At 36.1% G+C, this 24,908-nt stretch overlaps 2 protein-coding genes across 2 annotated transcripts in view; both read left to right on the forward strand.

Annotated features, from left to right (window-relative positions):
* The window catches only part of LOC120345419 (calcium/calmodulin-dependent protein kinase kinase 1-like), a 310,354-nt gene that overhangs the window by 96,377 nt on the left and 189,069 nt on the right, over window positions 1–24,908 (forward strand). The window lies entirely within an intron of this gene.
* Window positions 8,172–23,758, forward strand: LOC120340683 (solute carrier family 45 member 4-like). Its single transcript, XM_039409023.2, has 13 exons — window positions 8,172–8,274; window positions 10,076–10,243; window positions 10,796–10,984; window positions 12,018–12,200; window positions 12,520–12,671; window positions 13,008–13,151; window positions 13,765–13,957; window positions 15,270–15,476; window positions 16,241–16,690; window positions 17,409–17,578; window positions 18,400–18,499; window positions 19,471–19,682; window positions 20,031–23,758. Exons 1-13 carry the CDS (start codon window positions 8,205–8,207, stop codon window positions 20,292–20,294), a joined length of 2,502 nt encoding a protein of 833 aa, XP_039264957.2. The 5' UTR covers window positions 8,172–8,204; the 3' UTR covers window positions 20,295–23,758.

Genomic DNA, 24,908 nt, shown 5'->3' on the forward strand with positions numbered 1-24,908 from the left:
TTATATATAGTCTGAAGTGTTCATATGTACTATATAGCTTTGGAAATATGGTATTTAAAATTTTTCACCCATTCATAGAAACTGCCTCATTCTCACTATTTGATTTTTGTCTAACATAAAGTAAAATTAAATTTGAGGAAATTATAATTAGGCTTACGCTCTTCTTAATTTTTCACTTCTTTTCGCATTTTATTTACTATTAAAAAAAAGTATAACCTGCATAATCATGCGATGTTCTTTTTTCTTGTAATTTTCAATCTTTGAATGATACCACCCTATTTGCAAATTAAAACAGCATTTCAGCGGATCATAATATGATGCAATATCATGCAAATCTTAGTGTATGCTATCAGATTTATAAAATGGATAGGAATTCACAATCTTATATATGGATTTTTCATATGTCTTTGTGAAAATTATTGAAGATGTTATTATATATAGTCTGAAGTAATAATTATATGCACTATATAGCTTGGGAAGTATGGTATTTTTAATTTTTCACCTATTCATAGAAATTGCCTCATTCTCACGATTTGATTCGTGTCTAACATAAAGTATAATTAATTGTAATTAGCCCGACGCCCTTCTTATTCTTTCTCGCATTTTCAATTACTATTAAAAACATGATCTGTGTAATCATGTGATGTTCTTGTTCCTGTAATTCTTATTCCTATTCCAATACTTTCGGGGAATTGATTTCTGGGGCCTCTTAACCGGGCTTAAAACTCAAAAATTTATATTTCTTCTATTGTAATTATGATGCCTGCTTTAGAGTGTCCTGTCTTGGTAGAATCTTACCTTAGGGGTCGGTCGACCTTGTTGATCTTGGAAGTCTTGCACGTCCCCTTCCGTATACATTTTTAAGCTTATTGTTATTTGCTCATGCTGATTGTATTATGTACTTGTATCGGAAATAAATCATTATCTATTACAATAATTAATACCGTATATTGTCATTTCCATTTCTCAAGTATGATTTAAACGAGAATAATGAAAATTTTGACTTTTCTACGCACCGCAGGTACAAATCCGCAAAAAAAAACTTTTACACCGGGCGGGTATTCAAGCACCGGCCCTTATTTATTTTTATGTCCTGTTCACACGGGCGGCTATTCAAACGGGCCCTTAATCAGGACCGGGCGTTAAAACGAGCATTTACGGTATTTCTAAAGTTTAGTTCGATGCTTGCCTCAACCGTTGAGTTGCTTTCTACGTTAATGACGCCAAGGATTATCCTGCACTATGACTCTGGTGCAAAAAATCTACACATCGGTGTAAAAATATCATCCGTGGTTCAGTGAGTTTGCATAATCAATAAAAAACAGTATTTCATTGATTTCCGCGTTCGTTTCCGGAGTTTTTACTCCAGCCACTCCTAAATCGATTTCTGCAAGAATCGGTCAAGCGCATCCCCAGCTGATTCGCAAATCGCAACAACCAAACTATTTGTAGTCACTTTGGGCAACAACAAAGGCCGGCGCTCGAGGCTTTGTAGCGGTACTCGCTTTTCTGGTTTTAGTATACCGGGCATAGGGTAATATTTTTCAAGTGTAATCCTGGGGAAAGGAAAGCCGATAAGACGGTTCAATCATATGGTACATCACGGCATCTCGTTCAGTCCATTTCGAATACGGTACGGTACCGTTATTGGGTTACGATTTTGTGTTTGAGTGCCGAAAACACAGAAAAGGGAGGCACCGGTAATAATGTAATAGGAAAGCTTTTGTGTGCATGGCCTTAAATAGCTCTAGATTGATTAAGAAATCATGCGCTAATTTAGTAAGTTACCTGCGGTAGGCAGGTTGTAGTTAGCGATAAACCTGTATACCGGTACCGAATGTTCTTACTGTTAGCCTGTGGTGATTATGCCCAAATTCAACAATTACTGAATACCGGTACCCTGGTCACTGGTAGTTTTATGCATATTACTTTCAGGCTGCAGGACTGTGGTGGCTATTTTTGGAATAGAAACACTGTGCTGTACTTTTCTTGAACATGACCCAAGTCAGCAAGTTCAGAAGTTAGAACATATTCAATAATGCTGGTAATGTATATTCAAATATTACGGTATTTCAGAGAGTACGGTATGCAGATTAACAGATTATTTGGTTTAGCCAGCTCTGCTAATATGTGTGCTTCACTTTGTTTTAAGAAATTTACTAGCCAGTTTAGCAATGTGATGTGTACTTATGTAATATTTGTAATGTCATATTGTGTAATATTTTGCGTCCTTGAAAACCTCTTTAAAAGAGCAAAGATTGAAGTGTTTGCTTTTGATAAGTTTGTTTGCTTTACCAATGATGCTGCACGCTAATACAAATATATTTCTGTAATGTTTGTCTAAGCGAGGTCAGACAACAGGAAAAAGTGTATTCTAATTGAAGTAGTCTGACTTATGTCGGCCCATTTTGATCATTCATGCATTTGTGTTAGTTTGCAACATGACTGTTGTAGCATGCAGAATAGTCATTTTTATTTTCACTTCATCATTCCTGCATTATATGCATATACATTACCACCAGTGCAGGATTTAGTTAGTATGCAGAAATCACTCAGAATCATATTTATTCTTACTACAACATCCTTGAATGATACGCATACAGATCCACCAAACGGAAAGCAAACAGAAAAAAAATGCAGAAGTCTTGCGAAACCATAATTGATAGCCTTGTTTGCTTTGTACACAAATTAAACTAACCACATTGGTGGGGTATTTGGCAATATATTGAATGAAAAATGTGTGCTATCAGTTAGGGTCTGTAGGCAGGAATTTTCAAGGGGGGGTTTGAAATCTTGAATTGCCAAGTTAGACCGTATCAGCTAGTGGGGCCCTGCTGGAAACGTAGGTTTTCAAGAGTATAGAAAAATGTTTTTTTTACATTTAAAAAAGGGGGTTTCGACCCTCAAATCCCTCGCCCCCTGGCATCGGCCCTGTCTGTAGGACTAGCTACCTATCCTCTTATGATTTTGTGCTTGGAATGGATGGATGTTGTGCTAGGATAGATAGTAGAATATTATGTATTGAGCTGTTGAGCCTTGTTTACTTCTTACTTCGAATATGTCTGTAACCATTGCCAAGGATATTTGAACGAGACAGTATTAGAGTGGTAAGCAAATGTACTTGCTATTTTGTGGAATGAGATTGTTATTCTTATTCATATTTCAGTTTAACAATATACTACATATTACTTCATCAATAACCATGGCAACCGTAACCCTGCCATCCTTGAAGTAAATATTTTTAGCTTTAATGGTACCCATTATCCTGTTGCCCATTCAACTCCCTCTAGTAATTAACGAAACTAAATTTGAACTATATTTTTATTCCATTCCAGTCCAAATTCCACAAAAGCGAAGTTATTATTTGTCAATTTATAGCCTAGCCTACTTCTAATGCAATAATCCTTTTATGAGCAAATACTGTGGTGTACATTCTCTACTTTATGACCTCATAAAACTGTAAATTACACATTTTTATTGGTGATTTCGAACTGACCTTCTTATTTAACTTGGCTCAGTAACTCAAAAGTCAGTTAGAGAAAGCATCAGAGCAGGGTCAGCTTATCTCTCGTTTTTGTCCATTAAGTTTGGTCTGTTTATTTAGAGCAGTGGTTCCCAAATCGTGACTTGCGGGCCGGTTTAATATGTCCCGCCGAATTTATGTGAAATACCGTATTTCCCGGCAAATAAGTCTACTCGGTCAATAAGACGAGGCGCGTTTTCAAGCCTGAAAAAATGGGTTTTTGCATATAACCTGCCAATAAGTCGGGGTCAAAATAGCCTATAATGAGGTTTTCTTATAGCGTAATATTCAATCCATGATAACTATGGGAATTCAAACTGTCTTTAAATTTTAATCTACTTGTGTTCAACTCGCGATTGCGTCCACCATAAAAGAACATTACCTAATGGCGACACCACAAAAATGAAAACTATCATACTCGCCTAATAAGACGACCCCCCCCCCCAAAAATCAGGCCAAAAACTTGGGTCTAGAAAAGCGACTTATTCGCCGGGAAATACAGCAATTCTAGATAGCGACAATTGTTACGTCATTATTAAAGTCTAAGCATGTGTGTATCCGTTACAATTCAAATATACCAGTATTTCAGTTATAGTCTTTTATGTTTTTGAAATGGAATATATTATTTTGTATTTTATTTTCTGACTATTTGATATCAAATGCTCATATAAATGATTTTTCAATTGATTTTAATTTATCTCTTGTATATACAGGGTTGACTATCCAACTTATCTCAATTAGGATAACATTATATTATGCAATTAGTTTGCTGAATAAACACTTATAAATATAGCTGTGTCAGTTTCCCTTAATCAAGGGCAGAGGACTTTGGACTGTGCGATAATTGTCTGCTGTCTCTTAATAATAGATGGGCTTGTTACTTATCGATTTTGATCGGTAAGTATGTTGATAGGTATTTGTCTGTTTGTCTGTTAGATGCACACGAAAGCGAGATTGAATCTGCTCCAGATTTTGCATGTGCTTTCATCATATGTCGGACCAGAAGCCTATTGATTTTGGATGAATTATGTCGTATAGTTAGCGAGGTATTAATTAATTAGTGATGGGACACAAGGTGTCACAATGGAGTAAGAGCGCTGTTTTGAGGGAACCCCTAACTTTCGATCGATAAGTCTTCGGTCTCTGACCGATATTCTCATTTACTTTGTATTAGTGAAATGCACGTGTAATATTGGTGTTTTGGTATTAATCTAGTTTTTCAACCTTTGAATAATTATACCAGGGCTGTAGCCAGGAATTTTCAACGGGTCAGTTCTGAAATTTCTAATTGCCAAGTCAGACCGTAACAGCTAGCAAGGTCGGCTCGAAGGGTGGAAACGTGGGTTCCAAGCTGTAGGGCCTGGCTCTAGATAATTGTTCAGATGCAGGGGACCCTATTCATGCATATAATTGTATAAACTTTTAAAATGCTGGTTAAACTATAATCTTTGCTTCTTATCAACATGGTTTACTTGCTACTGCAATGCATTGTTAAGCTTCTTTACAATCTTGAGTAAGTAAGATTAGACAGGATCTGATCGTGTTTCTGCTGCGGGCCAAATGCAGCCCACAAGCAAAAATTGGGTGGTCTCCAAAGAAGTGCCAATTTTGAATGGTGTGGTCCGCAAAACGAGTCCTTAATTTACTTCAATCTGGTACGTACTAAAAAATCCTATGTTAAATAAAGGTGCGGCCCGCAGTTTATCCCAGTTACTTGTATCTGACACTCCTGTATTAAAGGTTGCACACCCCTATGCTATTCCACACGGCAAGATTGGCCATGTAGTATGTTTATGTCTCATTCGAATTTTCTTCTTGTTTTTATGTCTTGTTTTTTGTACCATGAAAGATTACAAATAAATTATCTAAACCAGAGGCTCCCATTCTTTGTGAACTCATGACTCATTTTTTCTAATTTTATCACGACTCATTGAAAAAAAAATTTTACTTTCATAACATTAAAACAATATAACATAATATGCTCATCAACGTGATGTGTGAACTCATTAATGGTTGATGCTCATAGACAATCATATCACGATTTAGACACTGATATTTCCTTTCCATGTTAATTTGGCAAAAATTTGACCATTTTGTGCCAAGTTTTAAACACAGATGAGACAAAAAGGAAACGATTTTTTCGGTAATGGTATGGTATTTCTCAACTTATTGTCTAACGCATCGTTTAACAACAGCGGCTTCCATATAGTGGATCTATACCATTTCAGGGAGGGAAACTTCAATTCTCACATTACAAACTATTCAAAGACAAGAGCGCAAGTTAAGCATATCACAAGTTATCAAAGATCAGCCAATGCAAGCTTTAATAAAGAAGGGCCAGATACAAATATTTGGGTGAAACTGTTGCCGCATCTTCATTTATTAACATAGGCTTTCTAGTAGTTGCTGGCACAAGAATTTTGGTTATTGAGGTCTGAGGGTATTTGATGAGTCTAATATTTAACCACTAGATCAGAGCGCCCAACAACCACAAAACGCCACAAATTCTTATGAATTGCTTCCTTTGAATATTTTGTTCTTCATTTTGCATTGAAACACGGCTGCATTATCAATCACAGGAAATGAGGTTATGATTACACAATTCACAGTATTTATGTTATCATAGTATGAAAGTCTCGGATTGCCGCATCATCAAAATACACAAAATTCAATTGAGCCGTTTTGATTTAATTTGTGTTTAGTTAATGTAGGGATAGCCTTAACCCGGTTTATTCAATATGATACTTGTATAAATCATTAAAAAGCAAACGATATGGTTTTGTCAATGTTATTATGTACATCAAATACTCTAATTGGACACGTTTAGCATTGAGATCATGCTAGTTTAGCAATGAAACATAGAACGTAAATCTTCATTTCAGTGTTAGTATATCAAGCTTTTGCCTAAAAAGAGAATTTTCTTTAAATTTCTGACATTATTTGGGCTATGCCATTTTAATATTCAACAAATTTCTTGAAATGATGAATTATCCAACTACCCGACTACATAAAAGTCAATTGAGATGCATTGTTTTTGTTTTGAATAAAATTCAGTTGATGTATCATGCAGGTATGCTGAGTTTGGACTAGGAAAGTATAAAATATGTAGTTCAGAATTAGGGTTTGCCATTACTGATTAGGGACAAAAAAAAGTAACTGAACCAGAAATTTCTCTGCAGTACATGACACGGTTTCGAAATGTTACCTCAGAATATATTTGAGAATATATTAAATCACTAAAAATTGACCATTTCTAGACAAACAAGGATCCCCTTAAAACTAATCCTTGTTTCAACATAGCACTACAGATCCACAGACACCACCAAGCCATAGTGAGTGTATACCACCAGACATTACTCATGGTAATACATTCGCAACTGGTGAGAAGTGAACAGTATTGTTTAGCTGAGGTTTCGAATGTCTATACAAACTGATTACAGACATTACAGTACTATTTTGCATTGAAGCCATGATATATGCAAACATTTTTTGGAAAATGCAAAGTATATAGAAGCAGCAATTCTGATTATCGTGCTGGATAAATAAAGAACAGATCCTGACGTTACTTGGGTTAGGCCATGTTAATAAAAGAAATCAAAACAGTTGTGTATAAAAAAATTAATATCGTGTTTTAAAAAGTTCCAAAAGTCTCGAAATGCTACATCATCCGGCTGCACAAAAATCAATTGAGATGCTTTCGACGTGTAGTGTTTATGTTTTTAATAAAATACAGTTGATGCAGGGATGGCCATACTGAGTATTTGCCGCCATGCTTATTCGTGGTATCACATGCACGATAAAAAGAAAAAAATAAAGTTTTGTCAACATTTCCAATGTCTGTACAGGTTGACTGCAGACATAGAACTATTTTGCATTGAAGTCATGGAAAATGTAAAATAGCAAATTTATATAAGAGCTTTTGGCATTATTTTTGGCCACGTTATAAAAAGATAAAGATCATAATTTAACGGCTACGATACAAATTACCATCCTTCCAAATTGCCTGAAGTGGTCAATTTATTTTGCATAAGTGCCAGTGCTGTTGGAAAATTGCCTAAAATAGCAGGTTTTGGACGTCTGGACTTTGATTATTTTTTCGTTCGAGTTTTTCAAACAAAGAAATGTTAGAGTGCTGATAATGTGGATATATTTAGCAATTATTCTTGCAGAAGGATGTTCGTATGTAATGACTTGACATTTTATGATTTTGTGTTTGCGTTAAACTTACATTGCATTGCAATATTGCATTTATTTAATTTTGAATAAATTTGAATATTATCCTGCTATTAAATGTTATTGGTATCCAAATGTGTGGGGATTTTAAATTAAACTTTGATGTATTGCAGACTTGCAGTATTGTAAGGATTTGAGAGACATTAAATGGGCAAGGGTCTTTATTATAGAATTTGCGTCATTGTTACACAGACGGCACAGCCGTATGCATTTTGTCTAATATCATGGAATTGAAGGCCTCTATTGAGTATGCCAATTCAACAGTAAATGGGGTCATATATCTGGCCTTAATAACTTTGAAGGAACTTGTTCAAATCTGAGCCATTTTAATTCTTATTCTGTAGGCCTATACAAATTTTGTGAAGTGTTGGAAAATATTAACAAACAACCTATTATTATCTATTATTTGTCACAGAAAGATAATTTAATATCTTAGTTTTGTCATAATATGGAAAGTGAGGGACAAGATGACGATTCTTCTTCTCTAGAGAAATCAAAGGAGATCGCTTTGTTAAAAGGTAAAGTGAATTTTCATAATTTTTTTTCATCTCTGTATAAGTCCCTGAAGATTCTCAAACTTTTGGTTTCATGGAACCTGTGAAAGGATTGACTATTATTTACGAAGTCCCACAATAAATTTATAAAAATAAAAAATAAAACAGATTGTTACTTAACCATAATTACTTTATTTGATGACTCTGATGTATTTGCTGCATTCTATTTAAAAAATATTTATTATTGTAATAATAAGTGAACGAATAGCTGAGGGAGCCCTAGGTTTCTCTCACGGTGCCCTGGGCACATTTTATCATGATAATATGCATTTTATCATGATTGGCTTCCTGTCTAACAAACTGCTTATGTGTATACTTTAAAGGTGCCACTAAAGGTACTTCTGTTCAAGTGTCTGTTGCAAATTTTCAGTCACCTTTTTGCTTTCTGAGTTTCTGTCAAAAATTTTGACTTGATTATCCCCAAAAGTCGTCTCAAAAAATGGCTCCGATATCAATAAAAGCATGACAAATTTTGAACTTCACAGCCGTTTGTATACTGAATGGGTCTCATTACAGGATAGGTTATGTGATAGCAGTGTTTCCCAATGAGGAGGAATTATATATATTTGTTGTCAGGAAGAGGATTTTTTTTATTATTGTGTATCCTGGATGGTCTTACTACAGGAAAGGATATGTTATGGCAGTGTTTCCCAACAAGGAGGAATTTTTTTGGGGCATTTTTATTGTTGTCCCGTTACAAGAGATGTTATATTACCGTTGTGTTCTTTGCTAGATAATGACAAACAGTTTACTACTTTATGGAATACCAAGCTACATTTATATAGAACATTTGGGTACTTCTGTAGTGTGTGTACCAGGTTAGGGTTAGGCCATATTTTTATTCCGATTTTCCCTATTTTGGTTCTATCACGAGTTAGAGGACTGTCTATGTTAGCCAAGTGAGTATACCCCCTGCCCATAGGCTTCCATCCCTTCACAGAACTTGAAGTAAAGTAGGCGAACAGGAGCACAATACATTTTTATAGTCATTTGCTCTGAACAAGGCTCTGCGTAAGTATCCACTACCAGCTAATTAGCTGAGATTAGATTGGGAGGAGAAGATTATTTTGCTTCGACATAATAATAATCTATCTCACTACAGGAAAGGTTTTGTTGTGGTTATGTAAGGGGAGATTAGTTGGTTTAGGTTGAAGGATAATCCTTCTTATGAAGGGAAATAATTGATTTTCAAAATGTTCTTTTGGATCAATAATGCTGTGGTGTTACTAATACTATTGATGAGAAATGACATAACATTGGTGAAAATTCAATTCTGCAAACGAACCGTGATTATTATTAGTTACACAAGATAAACTAATTATATAGGATATTTCTTCTATGCAAGTGTTTTTCAAAGTTGTTTCATCACGACCCACTTGGCACGTTCAAATTTTTTCGCACAGCCAAATATGCATGGCTCCCTTATCTTCACCTATCAAATTTATTGCATCCTGCGGTTGGCACAGGGTTTGAAGATTGCTACCCTATGGGTGACACCAACATAGACTGACTCAATGATATATTTACTTTGCCATCATGCCCTGAACCTTATAACTATAACTAGAGCATTTCCAGCTGCATCCTATGCGTAACTTGTCTTCATAAGCAGCTTTTCGGAAACACCGAGAATCTCTTCAGGCGCCATTCCCTGCCATATTTATTATTCCCTAGGTGAGGTAGTGAGTGTGAGGTGTGAACCCTTATTTATTATTAACATGAATAAATAAATCGAATTCCCATCCAAATCATGAAATTTATTCTCCAGAACCCACTGTGAAACACTGCACCAAATCTTCAAGCGGTACAAAGATAAGACACATTCCAGAACACAGACCATGGGGACAACTATGGCTCCATGCTGCCCTCATGTGTGGACGAGATTTCTTGTACGCAATCGAAGTCGTTTTGGTGACACCAATCATGCTGCAGTTAGGTATGTATCTATATTCTATACTATTGTTAACTGGATATTGAGAGTAAAATTTAGAAAGAGATATCTTCAGCGAAATATAGAGGTTTTAGAATCAGCGAATCGAGTATTCAAATTTATTGTGAATTAAATAAATTCGATATTATTAATTCTTGAATTTGAGAATAACATAGAATAGTTTAATATTAAATTCATCTTTCCGACTATTTCAAAGTTAACAGATGAATATATTTTCGTTTAATTTCCTAAAACTGTGTCTACTTGTTTACCTGCATTCACATCCATGAATGTCTAAGTATGTCTATGGCTCCATCTGTTTTTTTGCTCAAATTTGCTCAAAACTTTCATGCATTTTTGGCCCTGTATTGTCTTCAAGAAACGTCCAAAAACATATACAGCTATGTCTTGTTTGGTTCTATATTCTTCATCTAGGCATGTCTGAGAATGTCCAACGTTTTCTTTGCTCTAATTCAATTCCATTTTCTTTGATTTCTATTGTACATTATTCATTCAGAATGAATTTTATTAATTTCTAACCCTGTTTTCTTCATCCAGGCATGTCCGAGAGCGTCTACAGCTATATCTGGTTCTGTAGTCCTACAGTCGGACTTCTACTCGGGCCAATCATGGGAAGTTGGAGTGACAGATGCACCTTGAAATGGGGAAGGAGGAGACCGTTTATCCTAGGGTTTGTGGTGGGCACGATTATCGCTCTCACATTGCTGATATTTAGCAGAGATCTAGGTGAGTGGATGTTGTTGTTTTTCATCTTCTTTTTCAATGAAATTTGCGCAAAATGGTGACCTGCACACAAAATAAGGATGATTCATATCTGAGCAAAATAACATGCACTCACTCAGAGGTAAAAGAGACTTAGCTCTGAGCAAAGTTACGTGCACTCACTCAGATATAAAGGAGATTCATCTCTGATCAAAGTTTTGGGCACTCACTCAGAAGGGAAGGAGATTCATCTCTGATCATCTAAGTTACGGGCACTCCCTCAGAAGTAAATGAGACTCATTTTTCTGAGCAAAGTTACAGGCACTCACCCAGAGCAAAAAAATTAGTGCTCCCGAAGTATGCGAACCAAGATGGCAGACATCGGAACGTAACATGGGTATCAGGTTAGGGTTAGGCGATAATTTTTTTCCAATTTTCCTTATTTTAGTCCTATTATTAGTTCGAAGACTAGCCAAGAGTCTCCCGTAGTATTTATACCTAAAATTATGGCCTAACCCTAACCTAGTACACATATTACATTCCGATGTCCGCCATCTTGGTTCGCATACTTCGGGAGCTCCAAAAAATTTATCTCTGAGAAAAGTTACGCTCACTCATTCAGAAGTAAAGAAAACTTCTTTTAAGCAAAGTTACACTTGCTTAAAAGTACTCAAGAGCATATTTGGAGCCGAACACTGTAAATCCATGAGCTACTGAAATTATATAGAATTATGGGGGTAAAAGAGAATCATTGCTGAGCCAAGTAAGACCATAGGAAACCACATCCAATTAAGATGACACATTCATTCAGAAGTGATGTCACAATCGTAATATAACATTCCTTGTAATGAGACCATTTAGAATACACAAAAAAAAGCCCCTTCCCCGACACCCAAAAAAACCTGAAAAAAATTAATGGGCGGCCACTGAAATCCCAAGATTTACTGAAATTATGCCAATTTATGGCGGGGCATTCAGTCTTAGTGTCTTTCCATACAGAGCCTTGCTCAGACTGAAAATGTTCAAATGCTCAAAAAAACTAAATTTTATTTAACAGCGATGGCGATCACTGATCATCCACCCGACCAGCGAACACTGGGTATCGTTATTGGAGTTCTCGGGACCCAAGTCATGGATTTCTGTCTTGATCAACTCGAGACTCCGCTGCGAGCGTTCACTCTCGATGTTTGCTCACCAGCGGACCAGCAAAGAGCTTTTACGATCCAGACGCTATTTATGGGTGAGGGGTTGTGGGATTTTTATACACGAAATGACTTTTGCATTGCTTGCTCATTTGTCGATGTCATCGGGTCAAACATTACTTTTTGTTATGCTATATATGAATTTCTGTTGACAAGACCCAAGTTAGGATTTATGATACTTCATTTTCAAAAAAAAATTTCAGGCAATATTTGGTTTGCCAATATGTATTCCATGTTTAGAATATATTCCGTAAATTAGAATATTTTATATCGAGCACTCAAAAATATTAGGTAATTATAGTAAATATTCGATTTTGGTCTTCAACATCAATAAAATTTCATTTGGTTCAATTCCAGGTCTTGGTGGGGCTCTGGGTTTTATTGTGGACGGAATCAAGTGGGAAGATATATTTGAATATTATGTGATCGGATTTCAAATCAAAGTCGTTTATATTTTTGCCATCATTGTTTACATCACAACTGCTGCCATGACGATGCTGAGTATAAAGGTGAGTGAGTTTTATTTCGTTTCAGCAGCTCGTTTCAGCAGACATACAGTGATTGTCCATAACTTTGTTCTGAGATGAACTTTTGTGCATTTAGCTATTCTCATACACAACATGGACTGGTAACTGGACGAGAGACCGTTGTATATCATATAATTCGGCCTTCATGAAGGCGTCTTTTTCGTCCAGGATTAAATATGGAAAATAGTACTATGTCTATAAAATAGGCCATGCCAACTTGTGCTCAATAAAATTAGTTTCACCTGGGAAGTAAAAGTTTTGAACAGGTTTTAGATTTTGGAAAAGATTTTTAAAATTAATTTTTTTTTTCATTTTTAGGAGGTTCAATGGGAAAAGAGACACACTGTTGGCAGATCAAGTTCAGTGAAGCATAAAGAGAATTCAAAGGTCATCACTAATGGTGCTCTTAAGTCACTGTCCGAACCATATGTTGCAGTAACGAATTTAAAAGAATTGGGAACGGTGAGTTTTATAATTTTGTTAGCTTGGTGCGGTCAGAATATTAATATCAGACATGCCCAATTCGGCAATGCTATATGGCTGACAGTTGGGTGCCATCCTTTTCACAGCTAGCTGGACATTCATAAATTAATTGTATAACAGTTATATTTGTGTTTATGAGACAATTTCACTCTGAACTACGCTCTAAAATAAACCCGATATGTCTATTGTTTTTGGAATGACCGAAATATTACTGGTTCTGCGTTGCCACACAATGTATTGCACCCTGGTGGATGTATGGTTCAAACCAGATATTGGTAACCCGCTATGCCCATGTACTTAAAGGCACCGGTCTAACCCCTTAGGTTAGGCTGTGCAACCACAAAACCAGCAACAATGACATACATATTAATGCAATAGGATTTACCGCCCCCACTTAGGAAAATATAAAGCTATAATACTCACTCAAACAAAACCCCACCACACTGCTGGGTGTTCCCCAATAATGGCTTGCAATCTTACGCATGAACCAAGCATTTAGTGTAAACGCACAAATGCGCATTTTGATGATATGTAAATGCACAGAAATTGCTTTTTATGAATTATAAACCTCTTGTTATTTCTTGAGTTTCAGAAGCACGGTAGAAGTGTTGATGATAGAAGCCGGTCACCCCTGCTTGAGGAAGAAGATACTGTGACCCCTGACCTCAACAAGGAAGTCAGTGTACCAAAAGTTTTGTTTTCTAATGTTGACGGTACGTTTTGTGAAAATGAAGTTCTGGAGAATGAGGAATCGGAAATTGCAGGCCGAGAGGAAAAAATTATTGGTGGGTAATATTTTCAAGTAATTATGATTCATCGAGTAATTAATCAACTATTAATTAATATTAAAATATTTTATGGAACTGGGCAATAACATCAACACAAATATTCTTTACAGTAAAATTTATAAATTGTTAGTCAATATATTACAACTTTGTTTGGTGTCTGATTACTGGGGGTTCGAGATGATTGTTTCGTGACTCTGAGGGTACTTGACAGGAAAAAGGTTGAGAATCCCTGTTATAGATCAGGGCTACTCAACTATTTTTGCCGAAAATCCTCATACAAAACTTCAAAAATATTTGCGTCCGGTGTTTTAAGAAATTATATTTCGGCATCCGTAAACGCGCACTTCCACGACCGGCTAATGATTATTAGTCAATCAAGATTGTGTATTATGGTGTTAATGTTCTTTTCATATCTATTCAAAACAATAAAAGACATTTTATAATATGGAACTTCAAAAGTGGGGCTAATGATCCAAAATAAAGAATTAGTTGCGGTCCGAATAAAATACTCGAAAGGTCCGTTTGGACTGGCAGTTGAGTAGCCCTGTTATAGAGTGTAAGTATTCATTTGGAACTTATTTATTAGTCTCCTTGCTACTGTAGTTAGTGGTTTAAGATGTTTCCTCGAGCAAACTCAAGATATTGCTCTCCAAGATATGTTTCTTCAGTGGTTTCTAGCTACTCTTTTATCGGTGCTCCCGAAGTATGTGTACCAAGATGGCGCACAACCTGAACATAGTATGTGTACCAGCTTAGGGTTCAGGTTGTGCGTCATCTTGGTACAATTACTTCTGAAGCGCCCTTTTATCAGTCCTCTTCGCTATTTCAGTTAGGACTTTGTTTTGAGTAAACGTGCATTACAAATATATAGCTCTCTGTGCATTAGTGGACACTTGCATTTTTTTTTATCAGTCTCAGGACCGTAGTAAACTCTTGCAGGTTACTGGACCAGGGGTGAAAAATTTTGCCCATCTATACTGGCGGGCCATGTAAGTGTGACGTATAAGTTACATTTTATGAACAATATTTACAGTGTTACAAAAGCAAATGGGGGAAACTACGCCTCATTCATGGCAAAAGTAAATTTAATAGCAATTTCAACAAATTCCTTAAGCTATTTTTGGCTAAAACATCAAAATTTGGTCTTAGTAAGACGGGCCAGATTGAATCATCTAACAGGCCAGATTTGGCCCGTGGGCCGTAGTTTGCTCATGTCAGGTTTATAGCTCTTTGTACATCAGAGTTTGTTTGCAATCCTGCTTTGATTAACAAGTTAAAAAAGAATAATCACAGATTTTAATTTTCACAGGTACAGCTTTCATGTCTCCAGCCGTCCGAAGTATCACGTTGCTGCCTCGAGTGTCGCTATGCAAAAGTGTATTTTTAACAATGTCTTGCCCAGAAGGATTAAATGATCCTGCCTCGTTGTCAACGGCAACTACTACTTCTCTAGCAACAGAAGATGACTCATCGTCTGATGAGAATGACTCGTCATTTTTGGGAAAATCTCATATTGGTTAGAATCTCTTGAAAGCATTATATCTCTAAGTGAATGATAATGACCATAAATGTGCCAAAGAACATTAGGATTAATCTATACCATTTTTAATATTGTTACCCTTAAAACGGGGGTCTCAAACTCAATTTAACTAGGGGCCACTGGAGGTAGAGTCTCGGTGGGTCTGGGGCTCTCAGGTTTTCCACAATAAAAGCTTAGCTGGGCCACGAGTTTGAGAAAGCGAATTACCAAAAGCTCAATTACCCCTTCCATAAAACTACTGGTCATATCGATGTCACTTTTTCTTTGACCAAAAATGGTGGTGATACTAGCGCATATTGCATCTTATGATCCGATTCTTCTATTGTTATTACGACCCTACGAATCATGTGATTAGACGACTAGGCTCATTGATGCGAGCATTGCATGTTCAGCTTTTTTGCAGACTTGTCAAATGTACAGGGATTACAAAAGAAATTGGTAAACAGTTAACATCATAATTATCTTATTAAATTACCAAATTACCTCTTTGGGGGTAATTACCCCCCAGTATGGACACCACTACTTCATACAATAATCAATGAAAATTAACATCACAATTTTTTGTTATACAATTCAAGAGTCTGTTAGTGTGGACTCTTGAATTGCATAGAATGGTATTTTTATTCCTGCTACAGCATCCTTGCATTGTACGCATCCACTAGCGCAAGGGCATTGAGGAAGGAATGGGAGTTAGTCTTGCGCTACCTCCACTAACCATTTTTTTGTTTATATTTTTACAGATGAAGACCAGTATGGAAGTTCCATGCCTAATCTATCATCAGGCAACGATCGTCACCCCGCAACATTTCTAGAAATATTAAAAAACAAAATATATGCATTTTCAAGTAACACAGACATTAATAACCCAGGGAGTGAAGTGGACCCAAAAAATTATTTTAATTTAACCGGGGAGGAGTCCATGCCTGAAAAAAATTTAATTAAAAACAGTAATAATGAACAAAATGGGAAATTATACATCGTTGACGCAATTGAGAACTCTTGTTTCAAAAAGGAGGGGGATTTCCCTTTTAAAGAAAATAATAATGACTCTTGCAATAATGATGGCGCAGTACGGAGATTAAATTTTGATTCTAAAGATAATGATGATCTATTGACCTCAAAGAAAGGAGAGAGATTACGAAATAGAGAGAAAAGGAAAAAGAAAGTTGATGAGGTTACTGCAGACGATGGTGAGCGCATTTGTTATTTATAACTCATGCTTTGACAAGTTTTTCTCGCACCTGTGAATCCATTGACTACTTTGCGTAAGAAGTCTTGTGTGATAGCCTGTGTTTAAATTGCACTTTTTGTCAAAACATTTTGTAATCTCAATGTCAAACTTGAAATGCATCATAGATTGCACATCTCTCATGACCTCACATATCACCCAGTGTCAAAGGTAAGATCGGGTCCAAAAATTTTAGCCCGGCCTGACCCGGGACTGTAGGTATTAAACCTGACCCGAGCCCAACTAATAAACTGGACTTGAAAGTCAGAGGCGATAGAGAAGTACTCCCTATTTTGTACTCCCTATTCCGAACGTAATGATTGACGTTTCAAGCCCGACCCTAATTTCTTAGCTCTACCCAAGGTGTAATAAATTGAGTAGTCAATAGGCTTAGGTTCTTAGCGTTAGGAATACGTTCACCACTACATGTATGATTTCCCTGCGTGTGTTCGCAGGTTTGAATCCCATGCGGGGATAGTTATGTGCGAGAGGATTGCTGGACTCCTCGCTGTCATAGGATGGTTCACATAACTGCTGGTCGGTCACGGCTTCCTCCACCATGCTTCCGAAAAACAAATAACTAAAACTAATTCAATCCTGTCCAATGCAATTCTTGTGTAGATAATTCATAAAGGTCGCTCTCCTTTAATAATTTTTCAACCTTCTGACAATTTTTTTAGGTGAAGCCAAACCAGTGTCTTTTAGGAAGTTATGGCTTTCCATTCTCACAATGCCAATGAAGTTGCGATACCTCTGCTTTTCATTGCTTTCCAGTTTCATAGGAATCGAAGTTCTATTGCTCTGGTACACCAATATATTTGGAAGTGTTGTCTATAAAGGAGATCCAGTGGTGAGTGATGACTTGCATTTGAAGATTTGTAATATTTGTCAGTATTGGGTATTTTCTTCAATCAACAGTTTTTCACTGCAACTTTGTGGGCACAATGGGATCGAGGTTGGAGTTATAGATTTTGGATTCAACACCGCACCATTTTTTTCTGGGTGTTATAAATTGAGAAGCCAATGCTGAATCACAGTGATCTCTTGTCTAAAATCCATTCTCACTACCCAACTTTGTGTGTAATACATTGAGTAGCGAATGCCAGAAAGATTCCAGTTGTTACTTATCGATCTTGATCGGTAAGTTTGTTGATAGGTATTTGTCTGTCTGATTGTCTGTGTGTTAGATGCACGCGATATCTCACAAAAGCGAGGTTCAATCTGCTCCAAATTTTGCATGTGCATTCATCTTAGCTCGGATCAGAAGCCTATTGATTTTGGATGGATTATGTCGTATAATTAGCGAGTTATTAATTAATTAGTGATGGGACACACGGTGTCACTATGGAGTAAGACCACTGTTTTGGGGGATCCCCTAACCTTCGATCGATAAGTCTTCGGTTTCCAACCGAATTCTAGTCTTAAAAGTAATAGCTCTGTATCAGTGAGCTCAAGTAGCTCCTTATATATCTATCCTTAACCATTTACACCGTCCCTTGTTTGGACTGAAGGTATTTTAGTCAACATTCGGGCAAAAACCAGAAACTTTTCATTCTTTCCCAAATTATTACAGATTGTGTACTGCTGGTGCAGAGCCTAGCTTAGAGTAAAAGTGTAAAGAGACTTATGAATGAGTTAATATTATTTGTTTAAAATTTTCTTTCTTCCCAGGCACCTTTGAACTCAACCGAACTGAAACTATACAATGATGGAGTTCATATGGGTTGTTGGGGCTTGACAGTCTATGCAGTGTCCATGATGATTTTCTCAGGTAAGACTAGTGGTTTGAGTGTTTGGTTGACTATGTTGACATGACAGGTTAAATCTTGGATCAAACTTTCATACCCATCATCGCTTCCAGAGTACAGTTAATTGGGTAATTGTAAAAAGGCTGGTTATTTCAGAAATAGTAATTGTAGAAATAACAAGATATTGAAATTAATCTGTGTAAACTAAGACTTCTGATATATATATTCATAACCATGTTGACATCACATCACAAGAATCAGGCATTGAACTCCTATATCAAACACCTCTTCTAGGAGTAAAAAATTGGGTATTTGTAAAGATGCCTGTTATTTCAGAGAAAATAAATCTTTATGTATAAATGACTGTTTTATCGGAGCTTTTTTTGTATGAATGGTAAAAACCTCATCTTTGTAAACAAAAAATACCACACAAAATTCTAAACAAACATTTCCTAACAAGCATTTGCATTTTTTTTAATCAGTCCGCATCAAGGTGAACATTTTAGTATTGTAATCTTATCGTATGAGATGCTAAATAAACTTCTTAAAACAAAAATCGAAAATATGAAGCGTTTTGTATTTCATACATAATTTTGAAGCGTTGCAAGCAGTCAATAACAAAACCACAACAAATTCTGGAATAATAAAAGGTCTAAACTGAGAGCTATGTAGCTGATACAGAGCCTTGTTTAGAGTAAAGGTGGGAACACCTTGTGAAAACTTTGGCGCTCCTGAACTATGCGCATCAAGATGGCGGACACCGAAGCGTAATATCTGTACCAGGTTAGGGTTAGGCCATAATTTCAGGTACAAATAGTACAGGAATCACTTGCCTAGTCTCCAAACTCATAATAGAACCAAAATAGGGAAAATTAGAATAAAATTATGGCCTAGCTCTAACCTGGTACACATATTACGTTCCGGTGTCCGCCACCTTGGTACGCATACTTCAGGAGTACCAAGACTTCAACTAACTCTGTTTTTATTGTTTTAGTTACTCTTGAATACTTTGATATACTGACGAGAGTTTCTCTCAGAGTCGTGTACGCTGGTGGCCAACTCCTCACTGCATTATCTACAGCTGTTATGTACATGTTCCCAAACAAATATGTCATCTTAATGCTGAGTTGGACAATCGGAATTACTGTCAGTACTTCTCTAACAATTCCGTATATTCTAGTCGGAAAATACCACCAGGAAAAAGATGTGAGTGGAAAATTGTTGTTCAATTTACTTGCGAGCTCTTTGCTCTTCTATAAAAATAACTATTTCTGCTTTTAACGTGTTTCAATCATTAATTCTTTGCGCAACAATTGCTAATAAAAAGCCAACAAGCATAAGATGAAATGCTACTGTCAATTTACTTTCTTTTAATTATAATTAAAGCAAATTTAAATAATCAATTGAAGTAATCTCAAATGGAATTTAGTGATTGCCTTTGCATGTGACCCTGGAGAACCAATCTATTGCCTTCTTAGAGGGACTGTGAGCCCAGGTTGAGAGACAAGTTCCTGAGCAATACAGTTGCAATAATGCACTACTCTATTTTTTCAGTATGTAATGAAGAGCCCTGGTGCCACGAAGCGAGGATATGGAACTGATTGTGCAATCCTTGCTTGCCAGATGTACGCTGGAAATCTCATTTATGCTGCAATAAGTGGACCTATTATTACATCATATGGGGGAGTCAAAATAATGTTACTTGTCGCTTCCATTTGCCACGCAGTCGCGTTTTTCATCTGTGTTGCTATGGTTACGTACCCTGGAGAAAGAAATTTTAGTTTTTGTAAAAAAGAAAGGACAGACAACGTACTTTAAATTTTTTTCAAAGTTTTTTTAATCCAAGGTGATATAGTATGATTTCCTAAACCCCATACATCTGAAACGAATAACTGACTGACTAAGCATATACCCAACAAGGGCTGGGTATGGAACGAAACGCTGTGATTTGCTATAATATTAAGTTGGGTTATCAACTTTCCTTCTATCCGAAATGAATATGCAAATCCCAGCTTCCTAGAACTAATGCATCTGAAACATGTTACTGTCTAACAATTCCCATACCCGACATGACTGGTACCCAAACGAGAGGCTGTGGTTCAGAATATGATTAAGTCATATTTTCTCTCTCTAAAATAAATATGGAAACCCTAACCTCTATATTCTAAATCCTAAGTCCATGCATATGGAACAATTCACTGGTTTACAATTCCCATACCCGACATGGACTGTTAACCAAATGAGAGGCCGTGGTTCAGCGTATGATTAAACCGTTTTATATTTTTTCCTCTCTTTCTAATAAACATGAACCTCCTCCCATGCCCCACCAGGACCGGTAACCTAATACGAAGAAGTGGTTTGACATATGATTGAGCCATGTTATTGATTCTCCTCTCTTTCGCTCCTATCAGCGTTAAAAAGAAGTTATGGGCATTTTAAGCCTTTCTTCCTTTTAAGTACTCATAAACCCTAAAACAGTGGTTCTTGTCAACTAATTACGGTCTGTGCGACAATTCAATATGTCTCGCCGAATTTAAGTGAAAAAATATTTATCACTTCATGAGTTATGTTATTATCACAGTTTGTGTATATTCGGTTCTGTATCTTAATTATACAGAATTGTATCGGCGCCTTGCCCGGTGAATATCTTTCCGTTTCTAATTTTGGCTCCCAGGCCCACGAATATCCTTCGTTTCGAATTTTGGCTCCCAGGCCAGATAACTTTGGAAACAACTGCCTTAATCAATAGGTTCAGTCTTAAGCATAAACTAATAAACAGCTATGAGATACGACAGTAATACATCAAACTTTATTAATTTTGTTCTTATTTTTGTACTCCCTATTCTGACATGTACTATCTGCTTTGGTACTCTTCCCGATACTTACAGTATTATATCACAAGACTCCATTCCTATTCTTTCTACTATAGTTTTTCTTTATATTGTAACCAGGTTTGGGCATTTTCGAATACCTGATGATTTCAGAATCGAATTGTTAATTTTTTTCAAATCGAATCTTTAATACTTGGGATATATGTAGTTGTATTGACTGATTTAATGTAATCGGTCCTCCAGATACATGAATTAGGAAAACACATAATTTATCACTCAGACAGTTCGCTGAGTGTTCAGACACAGTAAGAAACATGTTTCATCTATAACTGAAAACTGAAAAAAGTCATATCTTAGAATTTCATTTGGGAAATTTGATATCAATAAAAAAATGAAGGATTCATCTCTACCTGTAGGCAGACAAAAAACAAGATGGCGGCGATTCGAAATTTCCGTCTGAACCCTTCATCTATAGCCCTAAATAAAAACTTGCCTATTTTTCCCTACAATACATATTGCAGCCATGTTTTGTCCAATACTCATATACTGTGAAGTTTCCCTGTGTATAGCATAGAGCAGCATATTATTTGGTTAATTCAAAATCCTATTAGGTTCAAACAATTTAGGCACAACAAAGAGAAAACACTCTGTAAGTGGCAAGTGTTATTTTACACAAATGGATGTAAACTTTGAAACAAAAATGTTCAGGAAAAATATTTTGTGAAATTTGAAATGAGTAATATAAAAGCAAATCTTGATGTTAATATGCAAAATTTGACTTGTTTGTCCTTTGTTAGTGTGGGGGAATCCCCTTATTGTTGACCCCCTTCATTGTTTAGTTTGTATGCCGTAATGGTAAATATTTTTATTTGTATTATTTTGTAACTATCAGCTTTACAGTGAAGAAAAATATTCAATTTAAAGCGAGATGTCATGTTGTCCTTAAGAATGGTTTGGGGAATGGCCTTAAGATTATCATTCTTCATTGCATCATAGTGGCTCTACATCTATTAGCGTTTAGTGATGAGTACCAATTTATTTGGGCTTTTTTTAGTATAAAAAGATACAAAAGTATGCATAGCTGTTGTACAGTGCGATAGAGAATGAACCCCCCCCCCCCCCACCCCTTTTGAAATGTGAAAAAAAAAAATCAAAATGCTTTTTAGACCCTCAAAACTCCTGAAAATCCACGTTTTCCGGCCTCCAACTGAATGCGTTGGCTGTTACGATTAAACATTCAGAACCCCCCAATTTTAAAAATTTTCCTGCTGTTGTACTTAACAGCTGTTACATGATATTCCACCTTTTGAATTTTTCAAATAAAAAAATATAAATGATTTTACCTTCTAAGTCGTTATATATTTTATAGTCAGGAATATTTTTTCTATTTACCGTTAGTTTCTATTTGTGATACTTCTGTTACGAAATAATGTCGGTGAGTTAGGAATATAGTACATTTACATGTTACTGACGATGTGCATTCATATGGAACGTTATGCTGGCTGGTTAATTTCCAACTTTGTACTTTCATGTTATTGCTACATGACTTATTTTTTGATCGATTTTCTTTAATGTTGTTCATCTCTGGTTAGGTTAGGACAGTGGTTCACAACCTTCTTTTTATCGTCGCCCACTTCTGTTGCACAAAAAATTCGGTGGCCCGTGTACTTTCATATGCAAAGAAAAAAATATTGAAAAAAAATTCGCAAAGATAGGCAATTCCACTTGAAATAAAAATTACCATTTAGTAACAACAAAAAAAACCATCGCCAACCATAAGATTTTGATACACTTTCTTTGGTTCTGTTATCGTAGGTCAATATGTGCTAGGTACTCTAAATCAACCTTATATACTGCATATAGTAATTAATTTTGTGTTGATTTGAATATTTTTATGAATTCTTATGCAATATTCCTTATTCACAAAAAAAAAATAACTTTGTGTAACTGTTGTGGCTCTTATATTCCTTTCTCTTATCCCCATGTTAAATATGAAAATACCAATGGTGTGGTATAGCTTGACAAGCTTTTGCATTAACAATGTTTTTTGACAGAAGTGTTCCCATGGATCATTTTGCGATTTCTTTAAGATTGTTTTTGTTACGAGGAGCAGCATTTTTTTAGCAACTGGACCAATCTATTTCAAAAATTTGAATACTCTGCAATGATAATTTAATCAGGCTGATATTCCACCCAAATATTTTTTTACTTCACAGGCACACCTTTGTATGACACTCGGTCATATCCATACATCTATCTCGCTTCTCTTCTAGACAGCTAAGGTTACCCTGCGGATTCCTGACGTCAGTATCCATACATTCGATAATTGTCTTTCTTATTTTTTCATCATAATATACTTTGCATGTATTTTTGATGGTCTTTAATAAGTTACTGTTTTCATAACTCTTCCTATAATATAACTTCAGAATAAAATCATATTTCTTCATGATATCTTCATTGTGTACATTAGAGGGTGGGGCCGTGGGGGTGATTTTCATACTTACCCCCGACAAAGCAAAGCCGGTAATACACCTATACATACATTTGAACCCATACTAGCCCTAACCCATGGGTTTTAGCACCCGTATATAGATTGAACCCGCGGAGATACACATGGGTTCAAATGTACGGCCACCTCACCAATTTATTTCTGGTACATAAAATAGTTACTCGTTTCCGATGCATGGACTCGATATACAGAGGAAGTCGTAAACCATCCTCAGAAGGCGCTATGGCAAGCGTGTTTTTTAAAAGCTTAGCATTGTATCCCAATCGGGGAATAATAATGCATGGTTAGGAGGGAATAAAAAGATCCAGAAGGGATGAATTTAACGAGAAATACCGGGAACCGCTAACTTATCACGATGCGCCAATCGTTTTTTGTGGATTTTTTTTCTTATCCAGCTATTGCCTTTATCTATCTATCTACTTGTTATGAACCTACATCTAGATGTTTCCTATTTTCCCGATCCTCCCACCGCCTGTCTGTGTTGTTAATCTTTTGTTCTATGTTTTAGAGCCGGGTTACCAAAACTAGGGAGCACGTATTAGAATTAGCGACAAAAACTGTTCTTTCAGGCCGTTGAGAAGTAGAACTAGTCGAAATATCATCTGATAGATCTTTAATAACTGGTTTCAATTAAAAAGCCATTGTATGTATGTATGTATGTTTATTCGTCTCGTAAAAGCAAAAACACAGGAGTTAGTAAATATCAACATTGAAGACGGGATGTATACACAAGACCATACTGGCCTAAAACACATGAACGTGCGGCATACACCCCTTATGATAAGCATAAAATGCAAAAAGTGAAGGTCCCACCGAGATTGCATCGTTTTGGTTGAGCGTTGCGGACAAATGAGGGTCCGTCTAAAATAAGATTCACAAACAGGGGTCTGCGTCCCAGATCGAAATAAAATTGTATTTATGCCGGTAATTGATCACAGGGTGAGGTTTCTCAAGTAGTACTTTTATGTCTCATGCTTTGAATCTTATTTGAATTTTCAACATCTCTTCTAAATTTCTGTGCGCTGTACTTGTCTTGTATGTTGTCATTTATTTTATCATGTCAGAGTTCAAATTGAGCAATGAGCATATATA

The sequence above is a fragment of the Styela clava genome, chromosome 1, assembly GCF_964204865.1.
Source record: "Styela clava chromosome 1, kaStyClav1.hap1.2, whole genome shotgun sequence".
Lineage (NCBI taxonomy): Eukaryota > Metazoa > Chordata > Ascidiacea > Stolidobranchia > Styelidae > Styela > Styela clava.